Below are 23326 nucleotides of genomic sequence, written 5' to 3'. Positions count from 1 at the left end.
TTCTGCAAGTGGACGTGGACTGTCCTAAGAAAGCTGCATTAATTTCACATCAAATATTTATTATGAACATAATAAAGTCCAAGAGGGCAGCCAGTCTTTTTGACAAAGAAAACACAGCACACTTTAAAAAATACTGATTTTATTCATATGTTCTAGCCTATTCAACACTGGATCACACTGGTAGGAACAACCACAGATATCTAATCACATGACTTAAAAGGTTCTTGCCTGTGCAAGGTTGGGTTTAAGTCAAGCACATATTATGGCACCATCAATAAGGACAATGATTGCTTTTCAAAGCTCAGTTGAGTCCCATCTCCCTGGGCAACTTCCAAGCCCAATAACCTCTTCTCCCACTGTGTGTGGGACTGCCTACAAAGAACTTGGATTCTCAAAGCCTGAATCCAGCAAACAGCCTGAAGCATGTGCTCCATCAAAAAAATTCTCTATACCTCACGTTCTCTATTGGAAAGGCTTCAGGTTTTCATTGAAACAAACAAAAAAACCCCACCATCAACAATTTCTCAGAAATGTTGAACCAGATTTCTATCAAGCCACTCCAATAAGGAAGCTGGAATTACTTATTTTACCACATGGTCTGGCCTGCAAATTCCAACTGTCTTCCTTGAAATAATGCATCAGAACCAGGTCTCACAGCAAAAGCAAAGCAATCCTGTAACTATCATCCCTGCTGATCGTGTGGGCACACAGCATGGTCTAAAGTCTCTGACTGGTGTGCCGTTTGTCTGAAGGGTATCCATGGGCTTCTGCAGGACAGTTATGCTTTTCCAAAGGCAGCCTGCACCAAGATCAGGATACACAGAGACTCAGAGAAGTCCCACAGTGCAAGCTGGCCTGCACTAAGACATAGAGTAGGTCTCTTGGGAACATGGAGTACACACTGCCTAAGGACCACAGCCTCACATCCACGCTCAGGACTACTCAGAAGACCTGCTCCAGAAGCAACTTTCAATCTGGCAGCTCAGGGTTTCTTTTATAAGCCTCTGTGAACCTGACAGGTAGTCAGGATGTCACAGCTTATCAGAGTTCAGACCCTCAGGTATTACAGCCCAGCCTGTTACAGCTGCCAAAGTAGAGTGAACTGCCTTCTACCTCTTTTCCCTCACACACTGTGAAAACTGCCAGACAGGCTAAACGTCACTCATGAAAATAGAGAGAGTGTTATTGATAAACAGTTCTAGGGAACTCAGTGCCCAGCATCCATCAGACTAACTTCTGAAAATCCCAGTCATCCTGCTTAGTCCACTCTTCTCAGTCTCTCCCCTTCCAGAATCAATTCTTTCTACCCATCCTCCCACTCTCCTGTGCAGAGAACTGGTAACACACACAGGGTGGATCCACATGTGGTTATGGAAATTTGGCTGCACAACTGACCTTTGCCGCTGCCAAAGGGAGGGAATTCCAGGCCATAGCATCCCTCTCTGCCCTTCCCTTTTCAATCCTAATTGGGTTTTCAAGCAGTTTCAGCACAGCACAGCATGGACTTGTGGAGCTTGAAAAGCAACAGAGGTTCTTATCACAATGGTGCAACAGGAGAAAACTTCAGAGCATTTTCTGGGAATGCTGAGTACAATTATATCATAATTTCAGAACTGTCTGGCTATTGTGTCTTCTAAATCACACAAAAGACTACCACAAACAGAGCTATTTTGGTGAAAATCTCTATGACCACTAAGTCACTAACTCCTTTAGAGCAGGCAATGGACTCACATGTTCACAAGAACTGACTGTACATACACTAGGCAAGACGCTTTGTAGGTAAATGAGAAACACTCTAGTTTGGGCCCATCCCTTACACAGCAGATATTTTGCATGAACAGGATGATTGCTACCTGTAGAGCTATGTGAAATACCTACCTTTTATCTGAGCTATGAAATCACAGTTTTAAAAAGCACAGTAACCCGAGGCCAAAAGACAGGCAGACAAACGGACAGACTTCGGTGACTTGTTCAATTCTCTGGAGAGAGCTCTTCTAAGGGATGACCTTACCCATTTGCCAGGTCTGGATCTTCCACTTGAAAAAAAAGTTTAAAGGAAGTTTCAACAACAGAGTCTTTTGGAGATGTCCTGTGTCATTTCCAGCTTCCCACAGAACTCAGTGCTTGTCTGGGGTTTTTGATGAACAGCTCATAAATTGCCGCAGTTGAATCCTGTTTTACTTGGTTTTCCCAGAAATGAGACACATTTGAATCTTGTAGGGGATTCTCTCTGCCTCCTTCCTCCAATCCCTGTTCACATCTAGTTTCAATTTCTTTGAATTGAGAGTGTTGACCCCTTTAAAATCAACAGCACCAAGAAAATCGCAAAGCAAGGAAAACAGTTTCCTGTCCATAAAGGTCGGATTCCCTGCACACAGGGAAACGTCACCAACTCTACAGTAAGAAGATGCAACCACCTCTTTTGCAGCATCCTGACATGACAGCCTTGCAGCATCCAGAATCCAGCCTAGCAAGGAAAAATAAAAAAAGCCTTGTGTTAAAAAAAAATGCCCAAGACAAAGGTGTTATTTTACATGGATCACAGTCAAGACACACCAACCTAAGGGTTCATTTCCTAAGGAGAACGTTTGAAAGGACTGAATTTGAGATATCTTGTCAAGATTACTGCAGCTGGCTAAAACAGAAAGTGCTACATTTCTTTGATGCCTAGTGGGATTGGTTTTGGGGGCAATTTTTCCTTACGGCTGCTGGGAATTACACATATCCCTTCTTGCAGGAGAGGAAATACATTTTTCATACATTAGAAGGTTACAAAGTTTGTTAGGATGCATTGCAGTGCTATGCTCTCCAAGCATGGAGACATAAGGTCTGACTTTTACTGTAACTGGGACTTCGGGAATTCCCACAGCCACTGGTGTCTTATTTTAAGTCCTTTTGAGACAGATCTATATTAACAATTCGGCTCATAAGCCCCTCTCCTCCATGTCAGGGGCAGGGAAGTCCCTCAGAGCAAGAGAGGGAATTTAAAACTGAAAATGTTTATTTTATTATTCTAAATCAGATCTGAAACAATTTATTAAGCAACAGATGGAAAACAGGTTGGGTCTGCAAGAACCTTTCGTTCTTCAGAGACTTCTCCATTGCCACACTTTCATGCAATCCATTCTAGCTGCATCTAAGTCCATCTGTGCTGGTTACACATGGAACCTACAGGGCTGTTAATAAGTTATGAAAAATATCAGCAGTCCTCAACAACGAAAGAGGGAGAAAGATAAAAAATAACTGGTTTTATGCAGTATTTTCTACAAAGACAATTCCATTCCTCACTCAGTTGCAGGAGTGTCAAAGCAGCTTATTCCACTATGAAAATCATGCACTTTCTAGTTCCCTGTGCTGCTGCAACTCCTGCTACTGCTTGACAAGGACTCAAGTAGCCAGAAAAAGAAAAAGAACAGGCTATAAAAAGTATACCCTGGGCCAGAAGGTTGGTTGTAACATTGCCAAAGCCCAAAGGAGCAGAAAGAAGTGGGAGAAGCATTAGAGGCTGGAGAAGCCTTCTAAGAGAAGGAAATTTATCAAAAGCTTTATCTAGATTCAGGAGGAGAAAATGTCAGAAGCACATAAAATATATAAATATGTATCCTTATATAAATATATATTGACATATTCACACTCACACAGAAGGTACATATTTAAGCAGTGATTACAGATACACAGAGATGAGCAAGAGATTACAAACAAGAATTTGTAAAATGCATTTTCTCAGGGGAAAAAAAGTCAGGTCTACCAACAAAATGTATGGCCTGTTTGCTTTGACTTCACCAAAGTTGTGAGAAATCTCTGTTTTACAGGCTAAATATAACGCTGATCTTCAAAGCAAAATTCCCTCAGTGAGTTCTCTTTCATGTTAGCTTTTTCCTGTGGATTTATATGCTGGAAAGTTTTCAATCCAGGGATTACAGAGAGTGAACAAATTGAGATGCTAAGGCTAGTTCACAGTTCTCAAAAGATTCAGAGCAGCAGTAACTCTGGATCCCAGTGATTGCTTGGAGTTTGGTAAGTCAGAGACCCCATCACATAACTCAGGGGCAGAGAGAGATGTCTGCAACAGCTACATTAATTGAACCTGTGACAAATCCCTGGATTTTCCTGCAGAGGGAACAATCCCAGCGGTCTTTGGTTTGATTCTAGTTTTAGTTTTACACTGATGTATCTGATGTGGACCTTCCCCAAAGTCAGTAGGGATGTTCCACTGGTAAAGGGGAGAGGACAAGAGTCTAAATATTCATTATGTGATATCGAGGATCTCCTTTTATGCTTCGTGGATATTCATAATCCAACAAATGCTTAGAAGCTGTAAAATCCTGATCTACAGGGAGAAGATTCCTGCTCCTTTACGGTTTGCAAATGCTCTTTGGCAGTAAACAAGACTCCTCTTGCACTGCAAGTATTGTGTATAATGTCATCTGTCTGTTCAAAGTAAGGGTTGTGCAAAACTTAAAATCAGTAGCAAAAGAAATGGGGTCTCAGTAGATAAAAAGAGGAATGACATAAAAAGGTTTTCGGGTTTGGCACGAAAAAAATTTCTTGAAGTACTTGTAAATCAAAAAGCCCAAATTTTTCTGTACCATCTTTTGTCATCTGTTCTGTAAAAAAAAGGAATTGCAGGGATCAAACACTACAGCATTAAGCAGATGTCTGCAAAGCACTTAGAAAGTATGAAAGAACTGTTATACTCAGTTATAGTATAACACATAATCATTTAAAAATGAAAGTATTGGGAAAAACCCAAACAGTGTAGCCACAGGACAGAAAAACTCACATTTTAAATCTGTCAAATAAGCAAGGGTTTAGCTTACACACCACAGGAGTAAAGGACTGACATGAAATCAGAGACTAGATCCAAGTTTATAATAGTGCTTGAAGGAAATAATGATTAAAATAATGATTACTATCACTCACACAGAGAAAGCAATAGGAAAGGCTTTGACTGGGCCAGAGGAATGGCAGATGGATCAAAGAAGATTTTTCTATGTCTATAATTCTATAAATGTAAAAGCAATCAAGTATTTAAAAGGAATGGACATGAAGAAAAACAGGAAGCATAAGATAAATGAAATACCAAAGTACTCCTTGCCAGCCTATGACTTACTCATCACTCAGTTATTGCTTACTTACTTTTAAATACTATTTTAATGTAAAGTGCAAATCTAAACCAAGAGTTTCCAAAGTGGCCAGTGATGTTGGATGCTCAGCTTGAACTATAAAGGGACTGAATTTCAGAAAGCAGGTCTTGTACAGAAACAAAACCTACTACATTGCTGTCATTTTTTACAAGCTGGACCTCATATATACATAGAGAGATGCAAGGGATTAATTTGGGGGACCCATTTCTCTATCCCTTATTGCCCTTAATTTTGAGAGTCTGATGCCTGAATTCACAGTAAATGGCTCCTCCCTCCTCAGTGAGGCTTTCTGAGACCAGTGACATGAAAAAATGGATTATGTTCTGGAATGGGATGTAAACTCACCTGGGCAATTTTTCAACCCCATTTCAGACACCTTCTACATTTATGATTTGAAAAGATTCATGTTTAACACAGAACTGACTCCTGCGAATGTGGAAAATCCTTGAATCCTTCTCAGTGATGACAGATCCAATCCCATTTAAATTCTACGTGCAAGTAAGAGGGAGATCTACAAACAAGAACAACTCCTACCAAGTTAATTGAGAATGATTTCAGGCTTTGAGTGTTTCTGGGGATAGCAAAGATGTGAGGAAAGTTATTTCAAGCGGATGTAACTCCACTGAAGCAAATCTTACTTGCTTTCATTTTGACAGATCCATGTGGCAGTCAGGTTATTACACTGTGCAAAGATAAGGGAGACATGATTAAACAGATTGGATCCAGTGTATTTACAGTGCCCATCTTAAAACAGAAAAGCAGAAAAGACCAACAGAGTTGTGGATTGAGCAGTTTCTAATGAGAGGATGAATTCCTTCCATGTCCTGCTACAGTAAAGGACACTGATGCAGTGGACATATAAAATCAGCTGGAAATAAAATAAGTGCAGAACTGCCTCATGTGAGATTGGTAGTTTTAGCTTGATTGAGTGAATCAAAACATTCAGGGGAATCCCCAAAACTCCATCATCCCTCCCCAAATTAAATCTCCAGTTTAACCCCAACACAGTGCTGGCCATATGCAGCTCACACTTCTCTCCCTGGGAGCCATCTGGAACTCCCTTGAAGAATCTCGACTTTCAAGCACATGTTGTGTTTAATTCTGACACTGACAGCCAAAAAGGACATTGTTGGATTTAATGACATTGTGCAAAGACTATATTGACTTTCTCCAGATAATGGGTGATGTGGCCAAGTCCTGCCTCCATTCTGTTTTACGTGTCTAAATCCAGTCCAAGGCCAAATGCTTGTCCTCAGCTGCCACCAAAGCAGCTCTCATCTCCAAACTTCTGGAGACAAAAGAACACTGGTAGAATGACAAAACAAGGCAGATCCACCACGTTGCCAGTGGTAAAACTCTCACCCAGGAAAGAAGGAAGAAGTGAAGAGCAGGAGGTCTCATTCCATTTTTCAAGGAGTACTCTGGAGCCAGACTTCCTCTTCTGCATCATTAACCCCATGTCCCACAGAGCTTCAGCAGCAAGGACAGCATCCTACTGTGCCCCTACACCAGCCTCCTCTGATGCCTGGTGGCAAGGGGACTCTCCCAGCACTGTGGGTCCTGCTCACTGCACAAAAAGAAGCTGCTCTCCCTCTCTCATGTCTTGAAAGAGCCAGTCCACACTCATCTTAAAAAAAAAAAGAGGTTTCTCTGTTATCATGGGAGGTTTCTGCCCCTAAGTCCTGCTTCTGCACAGCCAGGGTGTAAAGCTGCATGAACACTGTGGAAGGTCCATGGCACACCCCAGCACTGACTATTTAGATAGATCTGCAGTAGCAAATGAAAGGGATTAAAAACTTTAAATGCTGAGGCAGAAGATGCTCCACATGTGAGTGGAGCCTTCATGCCTGGGCTGGTTTTGGCTGGGGCAGAGTTAATTTTCTTCCCACTGACTAGTATGGGGCCATGTTTTGGGTTTGTGCTGAACACAGGGTTGATAATACAGAGACATTTTTTGTTGTGCTGGCACAGAGACAAGGCCTTTTCTGTTTTTCCTACCACCATGCTGGCAAGGAGGCTGGAGCTGCACGGAGGGTTGGGAGGAGACACATTTGGGACAGGTGACTCCAACTGACCCAAGGGATATTCCAGACCATATGGAACCATGATCAGTATATACAGTGGGAGGAAGATGGAGGAAGGTGTGGATGTTTGGAGTGATGGTGTTTGTCATCCCAAGTCGCTGTTAGGCGTGATGGAGTCCTGCTCTCCCAGAGGTGGCTGAACACCTGCTTGCCCATGGGAACCAGTGAATTCCTTGTTTTGCTTGCCCTGTGTGCATGGCTTTTCCTTTCCTTATTAAACTGCCTATGTCGACCCAGGAGCATTCTGGCTTTTGCCCTTCCAGTTCTCTCCCTGATCCCGCTGGTGGCGGGGTGAGGGAGCGGCTGTGAGGGGCTTGGCTGCTGGCTGGGGTGAAACCACGACAATGGCCAAACCCACCACTGCCAACACCCTATCCCAGTGCAGGTCACACATCCAGGTGTTGGCTTGTCTCATACCTCCATGGCCCACAGGATGGCACTGTGACACCCCACAAACTCCTCACAGGCTCTCAGTGGCACTTCCTGACAGCAACAGTCAGTACAATGCAGACTTTTTCACGCTGCACGTTCTTCCTTTGAATTTTCAGGCTTTCCAGAATTCAGTGTAATTCTACAGATTCTCCCATGCTGGTGCTTGCCTTTGCCCAGAAATATCACCTCCCTTCCTGTGGGCATTTTGCTTGACTAACAACAGTAATCTTATCCCCAGAAAAGGTTCAGCCTGGAGAAAAGGAGGCTCAGGGGGTACCTTCTCACTCTCTACAACTCCCTGACAGGAGGTTGTAGCCAGGTGGGGGTCGGGCTCTGCTCCCAGGGAACAAGCGACAGGACAAGAGGAATTGGCCTCAAGTTGCGCCAAGGGAGGTTCAGGTTGGACATCAGAAGGAATTTCTTCACTGAAAGGGTGGTCAGGCATTGGAAGGGGCTGTCCAAGGAGGTGACAGAGTCCCCATGCCTGGAGGTGTCCAAGAAATGACTGGATGTGGCACTCAGTGCTCGGTCTGTTTGACAAGGTGACCTGTCAGAGGTTGGACTTTATGATCTTGGAGGTCTTTTCCAGCCTTAATTATTCTATGATTCTATGAACAGCTATTGCTCACAACACACTTGGTATGTTCAAAGTACTGTATAAAACCAACTTCAGTTCATAACCTTGCTATTTACCACATCATTTGCATTTTACTTCAGATCACTGCAAAAACTTGTAGTTTTTGTAGCCTACAGTTTTCCAGCACCGACTGTCCACCAAGCCCACAGAGAAGCTCCCTAGAGTTCCCACAGTAACCAGCTGCCCCAGCTGAACATCTAGGACACAGGGTGTCCACAGAACGTGGATGTTCCATCCCCAGAAGTGCTCAAGGCCAGGTTGGATGGGGCTCTGAGCAACCTGGTGTAGTGGAAGGTGTCCTTGCCCATGGTAGGGGGATTGGAATGAGATGATCTTTAAGATCCCTTCCAATTCAGGCCATTCTATGATCCTAATTTCCCAAGCCTGCCTCACACCATCTGCCTGTGACTCCCTACAGGAAAAACATGGTCATTTGCATTACTTGAAGACAAGTAAGTTTACCAATGGATACACTAACTGTTCCCATAGAACCTTATCACTGATGAACACCCAACTGCATGCTGAGGAGAGAAAGATTTTATTTGCCTTCTGCAGCTAGGGGAATTGAGGCACAGGAAAAATGAAATGTCAGATGCATAACAGATTCAGACCCAGAATGTGCCAGTAAGCATGAGCCTACCCACAAACTGGTGTGGTGCAGTGGCAGATCTGACAGTCAAAACTCAAAACATTCAAACAGAAACTTCTGTTATGCTTTAAAACACTGGATTTCCAGGATAAACAGGTCTTGTTTCCTAATCATAATGAAAATTGAGCATCTGAAAAAAATAAAGACTTCTAAAGCACCCTGTATCACACTGCCTAGTTGGCATCAGAAGAAAAATGTGAGAATTTGGCTCCACTTGCCTGAAACCAAGTCTCTGCATGAGTAGGACCGTTAAAATATTTCAGCCATCAAAAAAAACTCCTCATGCATCATGGTGGGCACAAAGACATGGCAACAGTCCCTCTCCAAAAACATAAGGTTTTTGTGAGACTCATGCCTTGCATGAAAGACTCAGGCACCTAAATGTGCTACAGGACAGAAAGCAATTTGCAAGAGGATTCATCTGAGCCTTTTTACATGTGCTCGTCTCTGAATCACCAATATATGACTAAATATAAACCATGAAGAGCCATAATTGCTATTCTATGTATCCTCCTATTCCTCTGAAAGATCATAAAGGAAGAAAAACCAGCAAAGTAGTTAGGAGGATTAGTTTCTAACAATGCCAGTGAAAATCTGCAGGAAAAAAACCATCCTGCCAGATTCAAAGTGCAGATTTCACTGCTCAGTACCAGCCCTTCATGCTTGGAGAGTTGATACAAATCTCTGAAAGAGCTTGTGAACTCCTCCCATCTCCAGTGTATCTTCTTCTGTTGCTTTACCACCGTGGTCCCTGATACCAACTTAAGAGGTCTAAGAGAAAAACTTGCTCGAATTTCCTTCTCTTGAACTAGCTATGAGAAGTTGATATCACCCTCTTATCTCCACAGAGCATTTCATGAGCTCTCAATTTACCTCACAGAGTAAGTCAGCTCTGGGCTTTGTCACACAGAAATATTTTGCACACTTAATTCACAGGGCGGCCCAGAAGGGAACGGAGAGTCACAAATAAAGGGGGTTGCACCAAGTATTTTGTATTTGAAGTATCTGAAAAACTTCATCATCACTGGTCTACTCTGGCCTCCAATCGGGAGGTCTGGAGACACACCATCCATAACGCTGCTGCTTCCTTTGAGAACGCACGCAGGATCACTCTGGAGGAGAAAAGACAACGCAGAAAGAATCGTGTCTTGTCGATACCACCTAAGGAATCTTTCTGCTGTGCCTTTTGCAGCTGGACGTGTCTGTCTCGCATTGGCCTCTTTAGCCACCAGTGCGCTTGTAGCAAATGTGGGTAGAGCCCTTCCCAAACCTTTGTTTGTGAAGCCCAGCCACGATGATGATTTGAAAAACAGAAATCAGAGCCAGTAGAGCAGGACTTATTAGCATTTGGGTATTACACAAGTCTCACACACAGGGCCAAATATCTTCCCGTGTTTCTTTGATCCTCATTGTCCATCTGCTCGTTACTCCTGTTATGGCAGTAACACAACACTGTGTCCTGAGGAGGAGGGGCTCCTTACCATGCCTGACATCATCTAGGTGTTAGGGAAGAGATGGGACGTACTCAAAAAGATCTCCATGTCTAAATGGTTTAGGAAAAAGAAACTAAACGGCCTAATACTGCCCTGTTTTATTGCCAAGGCACTGAGATATGTGGGACATCCAAAGGCCCTGTGACAGTAGTGGGGACTGTCCCCTTGACACCAAATCTAGAATTTAATTACCAAGACCTTCCTCATTAAGTGGTCTCTTAACTAAAGAAAAGCTTCACATCTCTTTTTGCTGAAATTACTAATAAGCAGAAATGCCAGAGCAAGAAGTACCAGTGGGTGTTTTTTGCTGCTACGTAGGTTCTGTGACTGGGGATGTAAAGATGCACCAGCCTCCAAACTCCATCACAGCTTTGTCACAGCTGCAGCTGGCTTGATCAACATGTATTCAGGCATCTTCTATGGAAATGCTGATTAGTGGTTACCATGCAAACAACTCCCAACTCATCTTCTCTGAAAACCCCTTAGTTAAGTGTTAATGGCACTTCACAAATCTGCACAGGTTTGAGCTTTTTTTAAAGAGCCAAGAAAAAGATAAGTAAGGAGGGGAACTATAGCACATTCCAGATAGTGACTTCTCCCTCCATTCTCAATTCACCCAGAAATTTTTCAGTAATAATTTTTTGTGGATTTTTTCCCCTTTCCTTTTTTTTCACCCCTATTACTCTCCAAGTAAAAGTTCCTAAAAGATGACCAGCTGAACGGAAAAAGGAGGAGTTCAGAATTCAAAATGACACGTCCTAGCAAGTCAGACCGTGCTGTAAAAGCATTCTGGTCTCAGAGAACTTTTTTACCTGGGCACGTTTTCCAGCTCAGAAAAGAACAACTGGCTTGGCTCAGCCACAGCCAAGGCACTGGGACATCCCTTCTGTCACTAATGTATCCATGACATTTACCTTAATTCAAGGAAGTTTTGGAGCTGACACTGGAGCCACGCTGCTAGCAACCAGAAACAACCATGGCTACCAGTACTGCTTAAAAAAAAGTCTCTTAAAAAACAAACTGTCCTAAACAAAGGGCAGTCCCCTCCCTTTCAAAAAAAACACCCCCACAAACCCCAAATCCACATTATATCTTTCATTATAGATCCACGTATATAAGACACGAATGTAAAATTTTGTATTTTACCTTCTTTACATACATTTTCTTAAAAAACATTTAAAAAGGACAAATATTCAGAGGGAACATTAAGAAAATGATCATGCACATTGCAAAATTTTCCAAACATGCCTTTTGTAAAGAACACCAAAATGAGCTGAAACAAAAGCTCTCTCACAAATATTTCTGATTTTGAGGAAGGGGCACCTTCTGATGGAAATATGTCCTAGAGAAATGCTTACAATCCACTGCTGAAAGCTGTAGTAGATCATCAAATAAAAGACTAATGTATAAGCAATACTGAATACCCTCCAAAATGTTTCTGAAAGTCACAGAGCCATTTCCAAGGACAGACTACAAAGATCAATTGCTTTGAGGGCATTATTTTGTAAGCATGAAAGCCCACAGTCTACAGTATTAAAAGGAATGCACCTAAGAGAATTGATACATTAAAATATGAGAATAATCTAGAGCTTGAGAAATATAGATTTGTGATACTTATCTGAACAAAAACTACAATGCTAAAGTAGATGTCCTAGGTTTGGCTATCTGACACCAGGCAACAGGTAAATCCATTCAAAAGTGCTGCTCTCTACAACTCCCTGAAAGGAGGATGTGGCGAGGTGGGATCAGCCTCTTCTCCCAGGCAACCAGCAGTAGGACAGGGGGAAATGGCCCCAGGTTGCACCACGGCAGGTTCAGGTTGGATATCAGGAAAATTTCTTCACTGCAAGAGTGGTTAAGCATTAAAATGGGCTGCCCAGGGAAGTGGAGTCGCCATCCCTGGAAGTATTTAAAGAAAGTGGATGTGGCACTTCATGAAATGGTTCATTGGGCATTGTGATATTTGACTGAAGGTTGGACTTGATGATCTTGGAGATCTTTTTCAACCTTAATGATTCTACAATTCTGTGAACAACAGTTGTTGAAGATCATGCATCACTGACCATTTCTTCATACAAATCATAGAATCACAGAGTGGTTTGGGTTGGAAGGGACCTTCCTTTGGAAGGATCATCTCCTTCCAAACCCCTGCCATGGGCAGGGACACCTCCCACTGGACCAGGTTGCTCAAATCAGACAACCTGATGGAGCTGCAGCAGAGCTGACTCGAGGCTTTTCTCAACAAGAGATGCAACGCATTGTTCCAGGGATTCCAGGGAGCTCATGGTAGTTGAGGAATGACCAGAAACTCCAAGAAGAAGGAAGATCAGCATAGGGCTGGAGAGCTCTGGATAGGGAGAAAAGACTAGATGAGGTCAGCAGCAGTTCCAGGTTGAGGGGAAGTGCAACGAACATAGTTTGGTAAGACTTAAAGGGGCATGAACTTCCTCTGTGTCTCTAGAGTGGTTCCTAGAGTGATCTGGTATTCCTTGCCCCACCCTACCCCACTCCTAGGACCTCCTTCTCTTCTCCCAGTCACATCAAGAAAAAACACCTCCCAAGGCTCACAGCTCCTCCCCTAGTTCTGCCTCCTACCCACAAACCCCAAGTATTAAATAATAAAATCACCAGGACTTGGTGTTTTGTAGGTAAATGGGTGCACTACGTCAAACAAGCTGGAGGACACAAGATATGCAGGAAGATCTTAAAATTTCTCAGCTCTTTCTTCGCTTTTGTTTACTGTGCCCCCAGTATTTTCCTGACTAGAGGAGTCTTGTCCATCTTTTCCTAGCCTAGAAAAGTCAGCCTCCTCCAGCTTCCACTTGCAAAGCAATTTCCATTCACCTGATTGTTCTTGCTCTTCTTCTGTGCATCTTCCTGACCAAATTTAGGTCACCAACCATTCACACAGCATTCCAGATGAGGCCTTACGAAATTAATACTTCCCAGGTGATACTGAATATGCTTCTTCGGAGACTTTCAAAGACTTGCACCTGCAATTCTTATGGCTGCATTACTCTGGTGACTCAGTAAGTGACACTGGCACTCTGGCTGATCTAAGCATCCCCAATCTTTCTTTCTGTCTGTCTTCCACCAAAATCTCTACGACATTAATTTCTGTGCTATTTAATATATTTCCATTTCTTTAAAGTCAATTATTCGGTCATCCAGGTCTGTGTCCTAATCCACAGTCTTGAAGATGACACTTCACTGCTAAATTTTGTAGTCTCAGCTCTACTGCTAATATTCTGAACAATCCCAGGACTAATCCTTGAGGAACATCTTTACTCTGTTTTTTACTGACTCCGAGAATGGATCAAGGGAGGTGATTCTGCCCCTCTGCCCTGCTCTGGGGAGACCCCCCTGCAGTGCTGCCTCCAGCTCTGGGGGCCCAATACAGCAAGGACATGGAGCTGTGGGAGCAAGTCCAGAGGAGGCACCAAGATGATCAGAGGGATGGAGCAGCTCTGCTGTGAGGAAAGGCTGAGGGAGTTGGGATTGTTCAGCCTGGAGAAGAGAAGCTTTGACGTGACCTAATTGTGGCCTTCCAGGACCTGAAGGCAGCCCACAAGCAAGATGGAGAGAGACTATTTCCAAGGGCCTGGAGTGACAGGACAAGGGGCAGTGGCTTCAAACTGACAGAGAGTAGGTTTAGATTGGATAGTAGGATGAACTTCTTCCCTGTGAGGGTGGTGAGGCCCTGGCACAGGTTGCCCAGAGAAGCTGGAAGTGTTGAAGGCTGGGTTGGATGGGGCTCTGAGCAACCTGGTCTGGTGGAAGGTGTCTCTGCCCACGGAACTAGATGATCTTTAAGGTCCCTTCCATCCCTAATCATTCTGTGATTCTATGCCTCTATTTTTTCTATTAACCCTGACCTCTCCCATCTCATGTAGCATTTTTCTGTACAGCATATGAAGCTTGCTGTCCAGTTTCAGGGAAGGCATGACCAAGATCCAAAGAGTTAAGAGCAGGAAAGATATAGCCCAATTTGTTTAAACTTAGTATTCCCTCAAAGCAGAGACTCTGAAACCAGCAGATGTACAGCCATCCTACCATGACTGCAGCAATTTTCACGTAGCTCTAACAGCAAAAACCTGTAGGAGGGGTAGAGTTTGTCTCCACATCTACCTCTGCCACCCTTCTGTTGTTATATTATTTAAGACTTGCAATCACATTTCTGCAGCTTAAAACACTCTGTATCCACATAGAAAACATCCAAGCAAGAGGAAGTCAATGCAAACTGGAATGGGAGAACAGTTGAGAATTTAGGACTAGCACTCTGCATGAGGAACCTGATGACCACACAAGCCTCTCACTAGCCTGGATTCTGCTCCAGCCCTGGCACGTGAGTGTGATGTCAAGGATACAAAAGAGCTGAGCATGGCACAGCATGCAGGCACTTGCCTCCACCTTATGGTGTGACAACAGCACACCTTCCTGAGAGCTCCATAGCAGACACGCAGACAAAAGGACTGTGGTCCAGTTCTGCTTTCAACAGGGATAAATTTGGAGTCACTTCACTGACGTCAGTGGAGTTATTCCAGAATTGCACCCGTGTAAAAGAGGGCAGCATCTGCTTTCTGAAAATGGATGCCATCAAGCTAATTGAAAACAACAGATGCATCAAGGAGCAGCAAGAAGAGAGGGTAATGCTCCAGTTTTCTTTTAAAATACCATTTTATTTCCCTCCAAAGAATGTAAGAGTATACACCAACATATACTGGAGTATACACCAATATGTACTCTAAAAACTAAGCCTTTTGTTGGTGTAAAATTGTATACAACCTTTCAGGTGAATGGAATGTGTATCTGCAATACCTGAAGAGATTTACTCTCGTCATCTGCATTTACAGCCCTCTTCTTTGGGCCTGATTCTTCTCTCACACTTAAATTAGGAGTCATACCACTCATATTCTTAAGAAAATATTTATTTAACCTTAAGTAGAGAGCAGACTTGAGACCTCTGTTTTCTTTAAACAAACAACAGCTGAATTTGGTAATTAAATGGATAAATTTGTGATTTACAACATTTTTTGACTAAGAGCCTTCCAAAACTTTATACCACTGAATAAATATCTTAGTGAAAATAAAGCCAAAGAAGGACTTACTGAATCTTCAAGGATAAGACAAAAGTTTCCCATAGATCTTGTCTCTAATAAAGAGTCAACACAGCTTCAGTATTTGGGGTGACCATGGAAGTTGATGAGCACTTTCTCTTCTGTAAATCCTGTCTTTCTTTTCACTAATGAGTACTTGCACATTGCTTCAGCCCCTCTTATTAATTTGCACTACAGACAACATGGATATTCCCAACGGTGAGGGTTTATCAGTGAATGTTTATGCTTTGGCAATGTAAAACCCACACTGATCACAGGTATGTGTTCCCCAGAGTGTAAAACCATGCTATGATATGCAAGCTCTTGTATCAGCCAACAAGCCCCAGACAGACTTCCCTGGATCACAGGAAAACCCATGGAAAGCATGTGGAATTAACAGGTACTAACAGCATAAGCTACACTTGAAAACAATTAGTGCAGTCTCTGTCTGCTTTCCAAAAAAAAACATTTTTCTGGATTTATCTCCCTGGCTGGGTTGTGTGTTACTTAGGGCCTGACCCTCTAAAAGAAGAGCTCCTTCTTGAAGCTAGCAGGCAATTTCCTCACCAACTGTCTTTGGTGGCAGCTAAGGACATTCAGCATTCACAGGTTCCTTTCATCAGGGGATTAAGTCTTTTCATCCTGCAAACACCTGCTCCCCTCCTTCTGTGTAAAGCAGGTGACTGCAATTCAGGCATTAGACTGTGAACCTGCTGATAACATGGCTACAAATGTCTTCAGAATAGGATCTGTCTCTAGTGCAACTTCAAAGAGCAAGATGAAGAGCTCAAGGCTGTGCTTTCATTTACAGCAACATAAATAGCGCTATCTTGTGCTTACAGGGCTGCCACTGAGGGCAGGATCTTCTTTAGTCTTAAACTTCCCTGTGGATTTCTCCACATACTACCACCATTAAGAAATAAATAGACAAAATGCTGCTGCTCTTATTTCTGTCAATATAAACTTTAAAGAGAAGCTTAACTTTGCTGAGCTCAGTAGACTTACTTGGACTCAGGTCAGATGAGCACTTTTGGGAAAGCTGTGGTTAACTCCTGCTGTAATCTGCAGATCCTTCCCTGGTGTAAACAGGACCTCAAGAAAAGAACAAACAAAAATAAGCAGTTTAACAAACAGTACATAAGCTTTGACTTGATGCAGAAGATTGAAGTTGGAGCCCGATATAATCCAAGGTAGTTGTACTAAAAGGAGTTTTGCCAGCTTGAATCAGCAGATGGTGAGGATCTGGCTCATACTATATTTTTGTAGTGTATAATTATCTTTCTTTCTTCACCTAGAACCAGATTCTCCCTTTAGGCTGCAAATCTTAATTATAAAATCATTCCTCATTAGTTTCAAGAAATTCTTAGCCATTAATTTCATAGAACAAAAAGAAACCTTACCTATTTTAGCTACAGCAGCTGATGCTGGAGCTGTTTATTCCTCTGCTTTCCGGGTTGATGCTGTTCTTTCCATCACTGTACTGAAGACACTTCAGTCCTTACCCTCTCTCTTACTGCCCTGAATTTCCTTTATACTCACTCTTCTTTACCTCCATAGAGATCTCTGTACACTGAACGAGAGGGCCAGCGAGAGAACACCAAGTCCAGTCACCTTCACCCCCATGGTTGCTGTAGCAGTGAGTTTTTATCCATGAAAGAAAAGGGCCAAACAGAAAATTGCTCAGAAATCCTGAATTCCAACATTTTCCACACAGGAGCAGAATAGGAATTTCATCTTGGAAGGAAGTGCAGGAATCTACTGGTAATGCAGACCTTGAAATATCACAAAACAGGTCTTCATGCCTTTCACACTTACAGTCCTTTAAGTGGATTAAAAAATGGTGTCCTCAGTAGAATTCTTTTTCTTCCTTCCCCACCTCCAAGGAGATGATTTCTGCCCTGTCCTGCTTTGGTGCAAAACATCCTGTGGGAAAATTCTCTGGGGAGCTGATTGTCACAAACCAGCCAAGGGATCAGGAAGGAACAATAGTCTTTTCCACTGCAAAACTATTTCCTAGTGAGACTGTTGAAAGAGGAATTTCTGGTCTTTTCATGCGATGATTTAGCTTGTGTTCCCTGTCACTGGGCATCCAGATGACTCCACATCTACAGGCCAGTTGTCCCTCAGCTCCTTGACTGAGTGCTCAGATCGTCCTTTCACACACTCTCCACCCCTCTGTGTACAAGTTAAATCTCTTCCCATCTCCAGGTTTGCACTCCCTTCTTTCAAAGGCTGGTAACTGTCCTTCTGAAGTTGGACAGGACAAGTTGTACATGATACAAGGTGATGGGATCATCTTCGGGAAGCAAGGAAAACGTCTGTGAAGATGAGGTGCTAATATCTGAAAACAAAATATCCAACGAGGGCTTTTGCTTGTAGCCACAGTCACAGCGTAGAGAGAAACAGTCCGGGAGGTTGTTATGGAAACAACTCCCTGGAGGTGCCTACTTGGCTCCACAAGGATGTGCTCTACCTTCAGAAGGAAACAGCTTCAGAAGGAACAAGACAGATTTGCATTTTGAACATTCAGGGTGAGTGCTATGGGCTGAGAACTTGAGGTAAAATTCTTGAAAGCATTTCTGTGATTTGGTGACAATGAGACCTCTGTAAAGTCGATGGCACAGGTGCCACTATGTCACTTCAGTCACAAAAAAAAACCCCCACAAAACCTTAATAAAAATATCAAATTCCACAAGCTCTATAATATATGGGATTATTGATGACTCTGGGACTTCACTGCAGTTCAGGAGGTGCTTAGAGAAGGGTTTACATGCCCAAATGACTCCCAAGGTTACAATTTCCACACTTCTGTTAGCTTTTTGCATTTCTCTTCACTCTAACACAGAAAATCCAGGGAACAAACACCACTCCTGCTTTGCACATTTTTACATGCACTTTCTTTTGAAAAATTAAAAATGTGGATGACAAAATCTGCACAAAGCTGCCTGTTTACAACAGAATTCCTTCGCACCTTGGGTATGCATGCCCCTCGTCTGTATGAAGACTTTTAAAACCCACTAGAAACTCACTGCTGAATTTCACCAGAGAACAGGAAATCTCTTTTTTTGCCGGAGTCTCCATGCCCAGATGTCTGTCATGTTGGTCAGGAGAACAACCTGTTCTGAGCAGGGAGGGCTCCTGCCTGGCAGGGGCAACATGGCCAGGCCGAAGGGAAGAAATGAGCACAGGAATTTTCTGACACAGGCTCAGCGTGCGTCTCATGACTCCTCCTGAACTTATGTTTTAACCTGAGTTTTTTATATCTTACTTTGGGGAAACTTCTATCAGCTGATACACTCAGGCATAAAATATCCCCAAACATGGGCATTCTGCTAGGATAGGGCAGCAGCCTTGAAACATTCCTCTTAAACAGCAGGTTCTTTTGCTGGTTTCCAGCAACATGAAATTCGAAGGGAAGTCCCTCTCTTGCCCTCACAGTAAAGATTTCATTGTAGTGACCCCGAAACACAACTAACAACAACACCAGCTTTTTACTCAATTAACTCAATGACCTGGACTTGGGTCCTTTTAGACAAAATCAACAGAGATGCCACCATGCTGATCCTTCCTCAGTCCCACTTATTCACCAGGACAACTTACCCACCAGCTGATTGCACTCTTTGAGGGAAGCAGAATGGCCCCCAAGGCCCAGAGCTCCATAAACCTTTGCCTCAATCCCAAGGAAGCAAAGAGAAATTATACATTATTCAGGCACACTCTGAGCTACGAGCCCTCATCACACCACGCCTGTATCTCCCAGACTGACACAAGTGGCATTCTCCTCCCGATTTCAGAGAGAGAGAGAACAGAGATTTTAATACAATGGCTGTGTGCTGACCCCACGGGAGATCACTGCATGCTAAAAACCTTGGAGAGGATAACAGGGCTCTGGAGATATGGAGCAGAGTCAGGATTTGCACAAACAACTTCTACCATATGACCAGGGCCCAGATGAGGAGAGGCCACAATAAAAGCACTCTAGGCATGGAGCCATCTCTCAAGATGACTGAAAACAGGCAGGGTAATGAAGATGCAAACAGATCCCTTCTCACAGCCAGTTCTAACTATATTAAAGTATATGGATGGAGCTCTGAGCAACCTGATCTAGTGGAAGGTGTCCCTGTCCACAGCAGAAGGGTTGGAACCAGATGATCTTTTAGGTCCCTCCCAACCCAGGCCATTCTACAATTCTATGATATGCCTTTAGCATTCTTAGTCTTATGGCTGAAAAGCATTATATATACATAAAATGCATTCTATGTATTTTCCACCTGGATATTATGTGTGGTTTATGTATTCCATGCGTCACATACAACATGTAGTACATTCTAATACGTATATCATACAAGATCATGCAAGGCATTAATGGCTGCCTTTGCTTTCCTACACATGCAGACATGTGAATGCAAAGTATACACTTAGATTTAAAACAAGAAAGGCTTTTCCTTGCAGAAAAATTTGCCAGTAGAATCTGAAAGCATCCATTCCCCCTTTTCACCTGCTGGCAGCAGTTGAAACATTTTAAAGTTAGATGTAAGGCAGAGCTGACTGAAACTAATTCGATGATCTCAGAAGCAAAATGTGCATCTTAAGACACAAATCTCTGGTCCCTTGGCAAACCTGGCACTGCAGGCCAAGCTATGCATATCTTGCATTGCTGGCATACGCTGCTCTCATAAAACCCAGTGCAAAAAACACTGCTGTCCCTTCTATCCATGGAACACCAAACACTGGCTGGATCAGTCATACAGCAAAAGCATCCCTTCAAGGCTAGTTGCTTCTCCCCTCATTTGAAACCGTTGGGTTTGTGCAGATAGCTTAGGGAAGTTTGTAACCACAGTCTCAAATGTTAACACACTTACCCTGAGGCAATTTATGCCTGTGAGTCATTAAACCATTGAGATCCTCCCACAGCACAGGTGCAGCTGCCTGTGGTCAGAGTTTTTCAGCCTTGTCAACAAAATACTACCATGCAAACTTCCCTCAGCTGTACGAATGCTCGATGAAAAAAAGCAGTGGAGTCAACTGCTCTCACATGCCCAAATACAGAGCTGGGTATCTGAGGCATAAAGTACATCTTATTAAACGCTATTGTGTGGAGATAACAAATGAATTTACTCAAATGTACCTTGCATCAGAAGGCACTTACCACTATGAAGATTAAGTTGGTACTATAAAGGCCAATTCACATCAGGGCACTGGCATAAATAAGGCTGAGATAAGCTCAAAATACAGAGAATCACCACCAATACTGCTGACTGCTACAAGCCTGGTTTTGATACGTGGTATATACGGTGACAAGCAGCAAAAGAGCTTTCAGATCTATGCACCTTTTTTTTTTTTTTCTTAAAACAGAAACCAAAAAGAGGACCTTTAGTGTGCCAAGGGTTGCAAAGAAGGCAGGCATCTGCTTGCTGACTCTCCCCTACAGCTGCAGAGCTCGCTGCGCTCCTGGCTGCAGCGTTTCCATTATTCAAAGGCAATGGCATGGCAGGCGTGACCGATCCCACGGCCAAGGGCACCGCGCCGGCACAGGAACCAAGGGCACAGCTTGAGCCAGATGTTTGTGGCCCCTTTAACTGTTCACTCTGCTGAATCCTTCAGCCGAAGTAGTGGCAAGGGCTTCTCTGCCAGTGGAGTAACAATGGTTGGTTTCGGAGCAAATGTTGGGTTAAAAGCAGTCTTCAAAAGCAGAGAAAGAAATTCACAGGGGAGTGGGGATGACAGCTAACACTCCACGGAATAAAGCAAGAACACTTCTGGCCGCACACAGTAATGAGAAACAGCAAATCAGGACAGAAGAGCCCATTATCACAATCATTCTGTTTACGGTATCACAATTCACAGTCTGGCATGTAAATGCTGAATAGATCCAGCTGCTTGTAGGAAGGCTGCTGTACAGCAGCTCGCAGCTCCATGTCTGGACCCAGGAGAACATAACTGATCACACCTCTGTCAGCATCTTCTTCTCTTTAAAACCCTGGTTACTGGGAGGAATGAAGTTGGAGTATTTCATGGACTCCAGGTCTTCTGCTTCCAGGAATTCAGATTTGCTGAGAGACTGATTACTGTCCCCCTTCTTAGGCTCAAAGAAAGGTGACTGTTGCTGGCCACAGGTGACGTGGGTGTACTGGCACTGCTCCTCATGATCAGTCTCTCGGTGGTAGAAGTAGTTGAAGTTGGACACAATGACAGGAACGGGGAGGGCGATGGTGAGCACACCTGCAATGGCACACAAGGAGCCCACAATCTTGCCCCCAATGGTCATGGGATACATGTCCCCGTAGCCCACGGTGGTCATTGACACCACTGCCCACCAGAAAGCATCAGGGATGCTGGTGAACAGGGAGTCAGGGTCATCAGTCTCTGCAAAGTAGACAGCGCTGGAGAAGAGGATCACCCCGATGAAGAGGAAGAAGATGAGGAGGCCCAGCTCCCTCATGCTGGCCTGGAGAGTCTTCCCTAAGATCTGAAGCCCCTTGGAGTGCCTGGAGAGCTTGAAGATCCTGAAGACTCTGACCAGACGGATGACCCTGAGGATGGCCAGGGACATGGCTTGCTGCTGGCCCCCGTTGTTGCTGCTGCCCCCAGATTGTTGCTTCTGCTGCTGCTGCTGGGCCAGCTCGGTGCCCAGGGTGATGAAGTAGGGGATGATGGCCACGATGTCGATGATGTTCATGATGTTGCGGGAGAACTCGGGCTTGCTGGGGCAGGCGAAGAAGCGCACGAGGAGCTCAAAGGAGAACCAGATGATGCACAGGGTCTCGATGAGGAAGAAGGGGTCCGTGAAGAAGGGGCCGGCGCCGGCGGCAGGGCGCAGGGGCGGCGGGGTCCCGCTCGGGGGCGGCGGCGGCGGTAGCAGCAGTGCCTCGTCGCCGAGCGGTGCTGCCTCCCCGAAGCCAGGCTGGGAGCCCTTCGGCTCCTGGCGGAACTCCGGCAGGGTCTCTAGGCAGAAGATGACGATGGAGATGAGGATGACCAGCACGGAGACGATGGCGATGGCGCGGGCCGGCCCAGAGCTCTCGGGGTACTCAAAGAGCAGCCAGACCTGACGCTGGAAGTGGTGCTGGGGCAGGGGCTTCTCCTCCTCTTGGATGAAACCCTCGTCCTCCCGGAAGGTTTCGATGGCCTCCTGGCCCAGCTGGTAGAAGCGGATCTCCTCCAGGAAGATGTCGAGAGGCACATGGACCGGCCGGCGGAGCCGCCCCCCGGACTGGTAATAGTAGAGGATGGCGTCGAAGCTGGGTCGGTTGCGGTCGAAGAAGTACTCGTTGCGGAGCGGGTCGAAGTAGCGCACCCGGCGGCTGGGGTCGCCCAGCAGCGTGTCGGGGAAGATGGAAAGGGTCCGCAGCTGCGTCTCGAACCGCAGCCCGGAGATGTTGATCACCAGCCGCTCGCTGCTGCAGCAGCTGCCGCCGCCGGCGCTCCGCTCCTCGCCCGGCGCCTCCGCCTCCGCCTCGCCCGCCCGCGGGGCCGCCAGCGCCAGCGGCTCCTCCGCCCGCATCCCGCCCGGTCCGCTCCCTCCGCCTCGCCCCGCTCGCCTTCAGCGCCCGCCGCCCGCCGCCATCCGCCTGTTGCGCCTCGGGGCGGCCGCAGCTCCCGGAGCGGCTCCTCCCGCGGAGCCGGGGGGCACCGCGGGGCTGCGCGGCTCTGCACACACACACACACACACACACACACACACACACACCCCGGGGGGACAGGGAGGGGCACGAGCACACGGGGTGACACGGAGGGGCTCACGCAGACACACACGGGCACACGCAGGGACACGGAGACACACAGACA

At 44.9% G+C, this 23326-nt stretch overlaps 1 protein-coding gene across 1 annotated transcript; it reads right to left on the bottom strand.

Annotated features, from left to right (window-relative positions):
• Positions 1-122: 122 nt before the first annotated feature.
• KCNA6 (potassium voltage-gated channel subfamily A member 6) lies at positions 123-23061 on the bottom strand. The gene is made up of 3 exons (XM_032688721.1): positions 16939-23061; positions 16544-16630; positions 123-2467 (listed from the first exon to the last, which is right to left on the bottom strand). Exon 1 carries the CDS (start codon positions 23040-23042, stop codon positions 21483-21485), a length of 1560 nt encoding a protein of 519 aa, XP_032544612.1. The 5' UTR covers positions 23043-23061; the 3' UTR covers positions 123-2467; positions 16544-16630; positions 16939-21482.
• Positions 23062-23326: the final 265 nt, after the last annotated feature.

This window comes from Chiroxiphia lanceolata, chromosome 5, assembly GCF_009829145.1.
Source record: "Chiroxiphia lanceolata isolate bChiLan1 chromosome 5, bChiLan1.pri, whole genome shotgun sequence".
Lineage (NCBI taxonomy): Eukaryota > Metazoa > Chordata > Aves > Passeriformes > Pipridae > Chiroxiphia > Chiroxiphia lanceolata.
This window is presented reverse-complemented; position numbering and strand designations above follow the sequence as displayed.

Coding starts and splice junctions, on each gene's coding strand:
- KCNA6 (XM_032688721.1), bottom strand. CDS start 23,042: ATGCGGGCGGAGGAGCCGCTGGCGCTGGCGGCCCCGCGGGCGGGCGAG.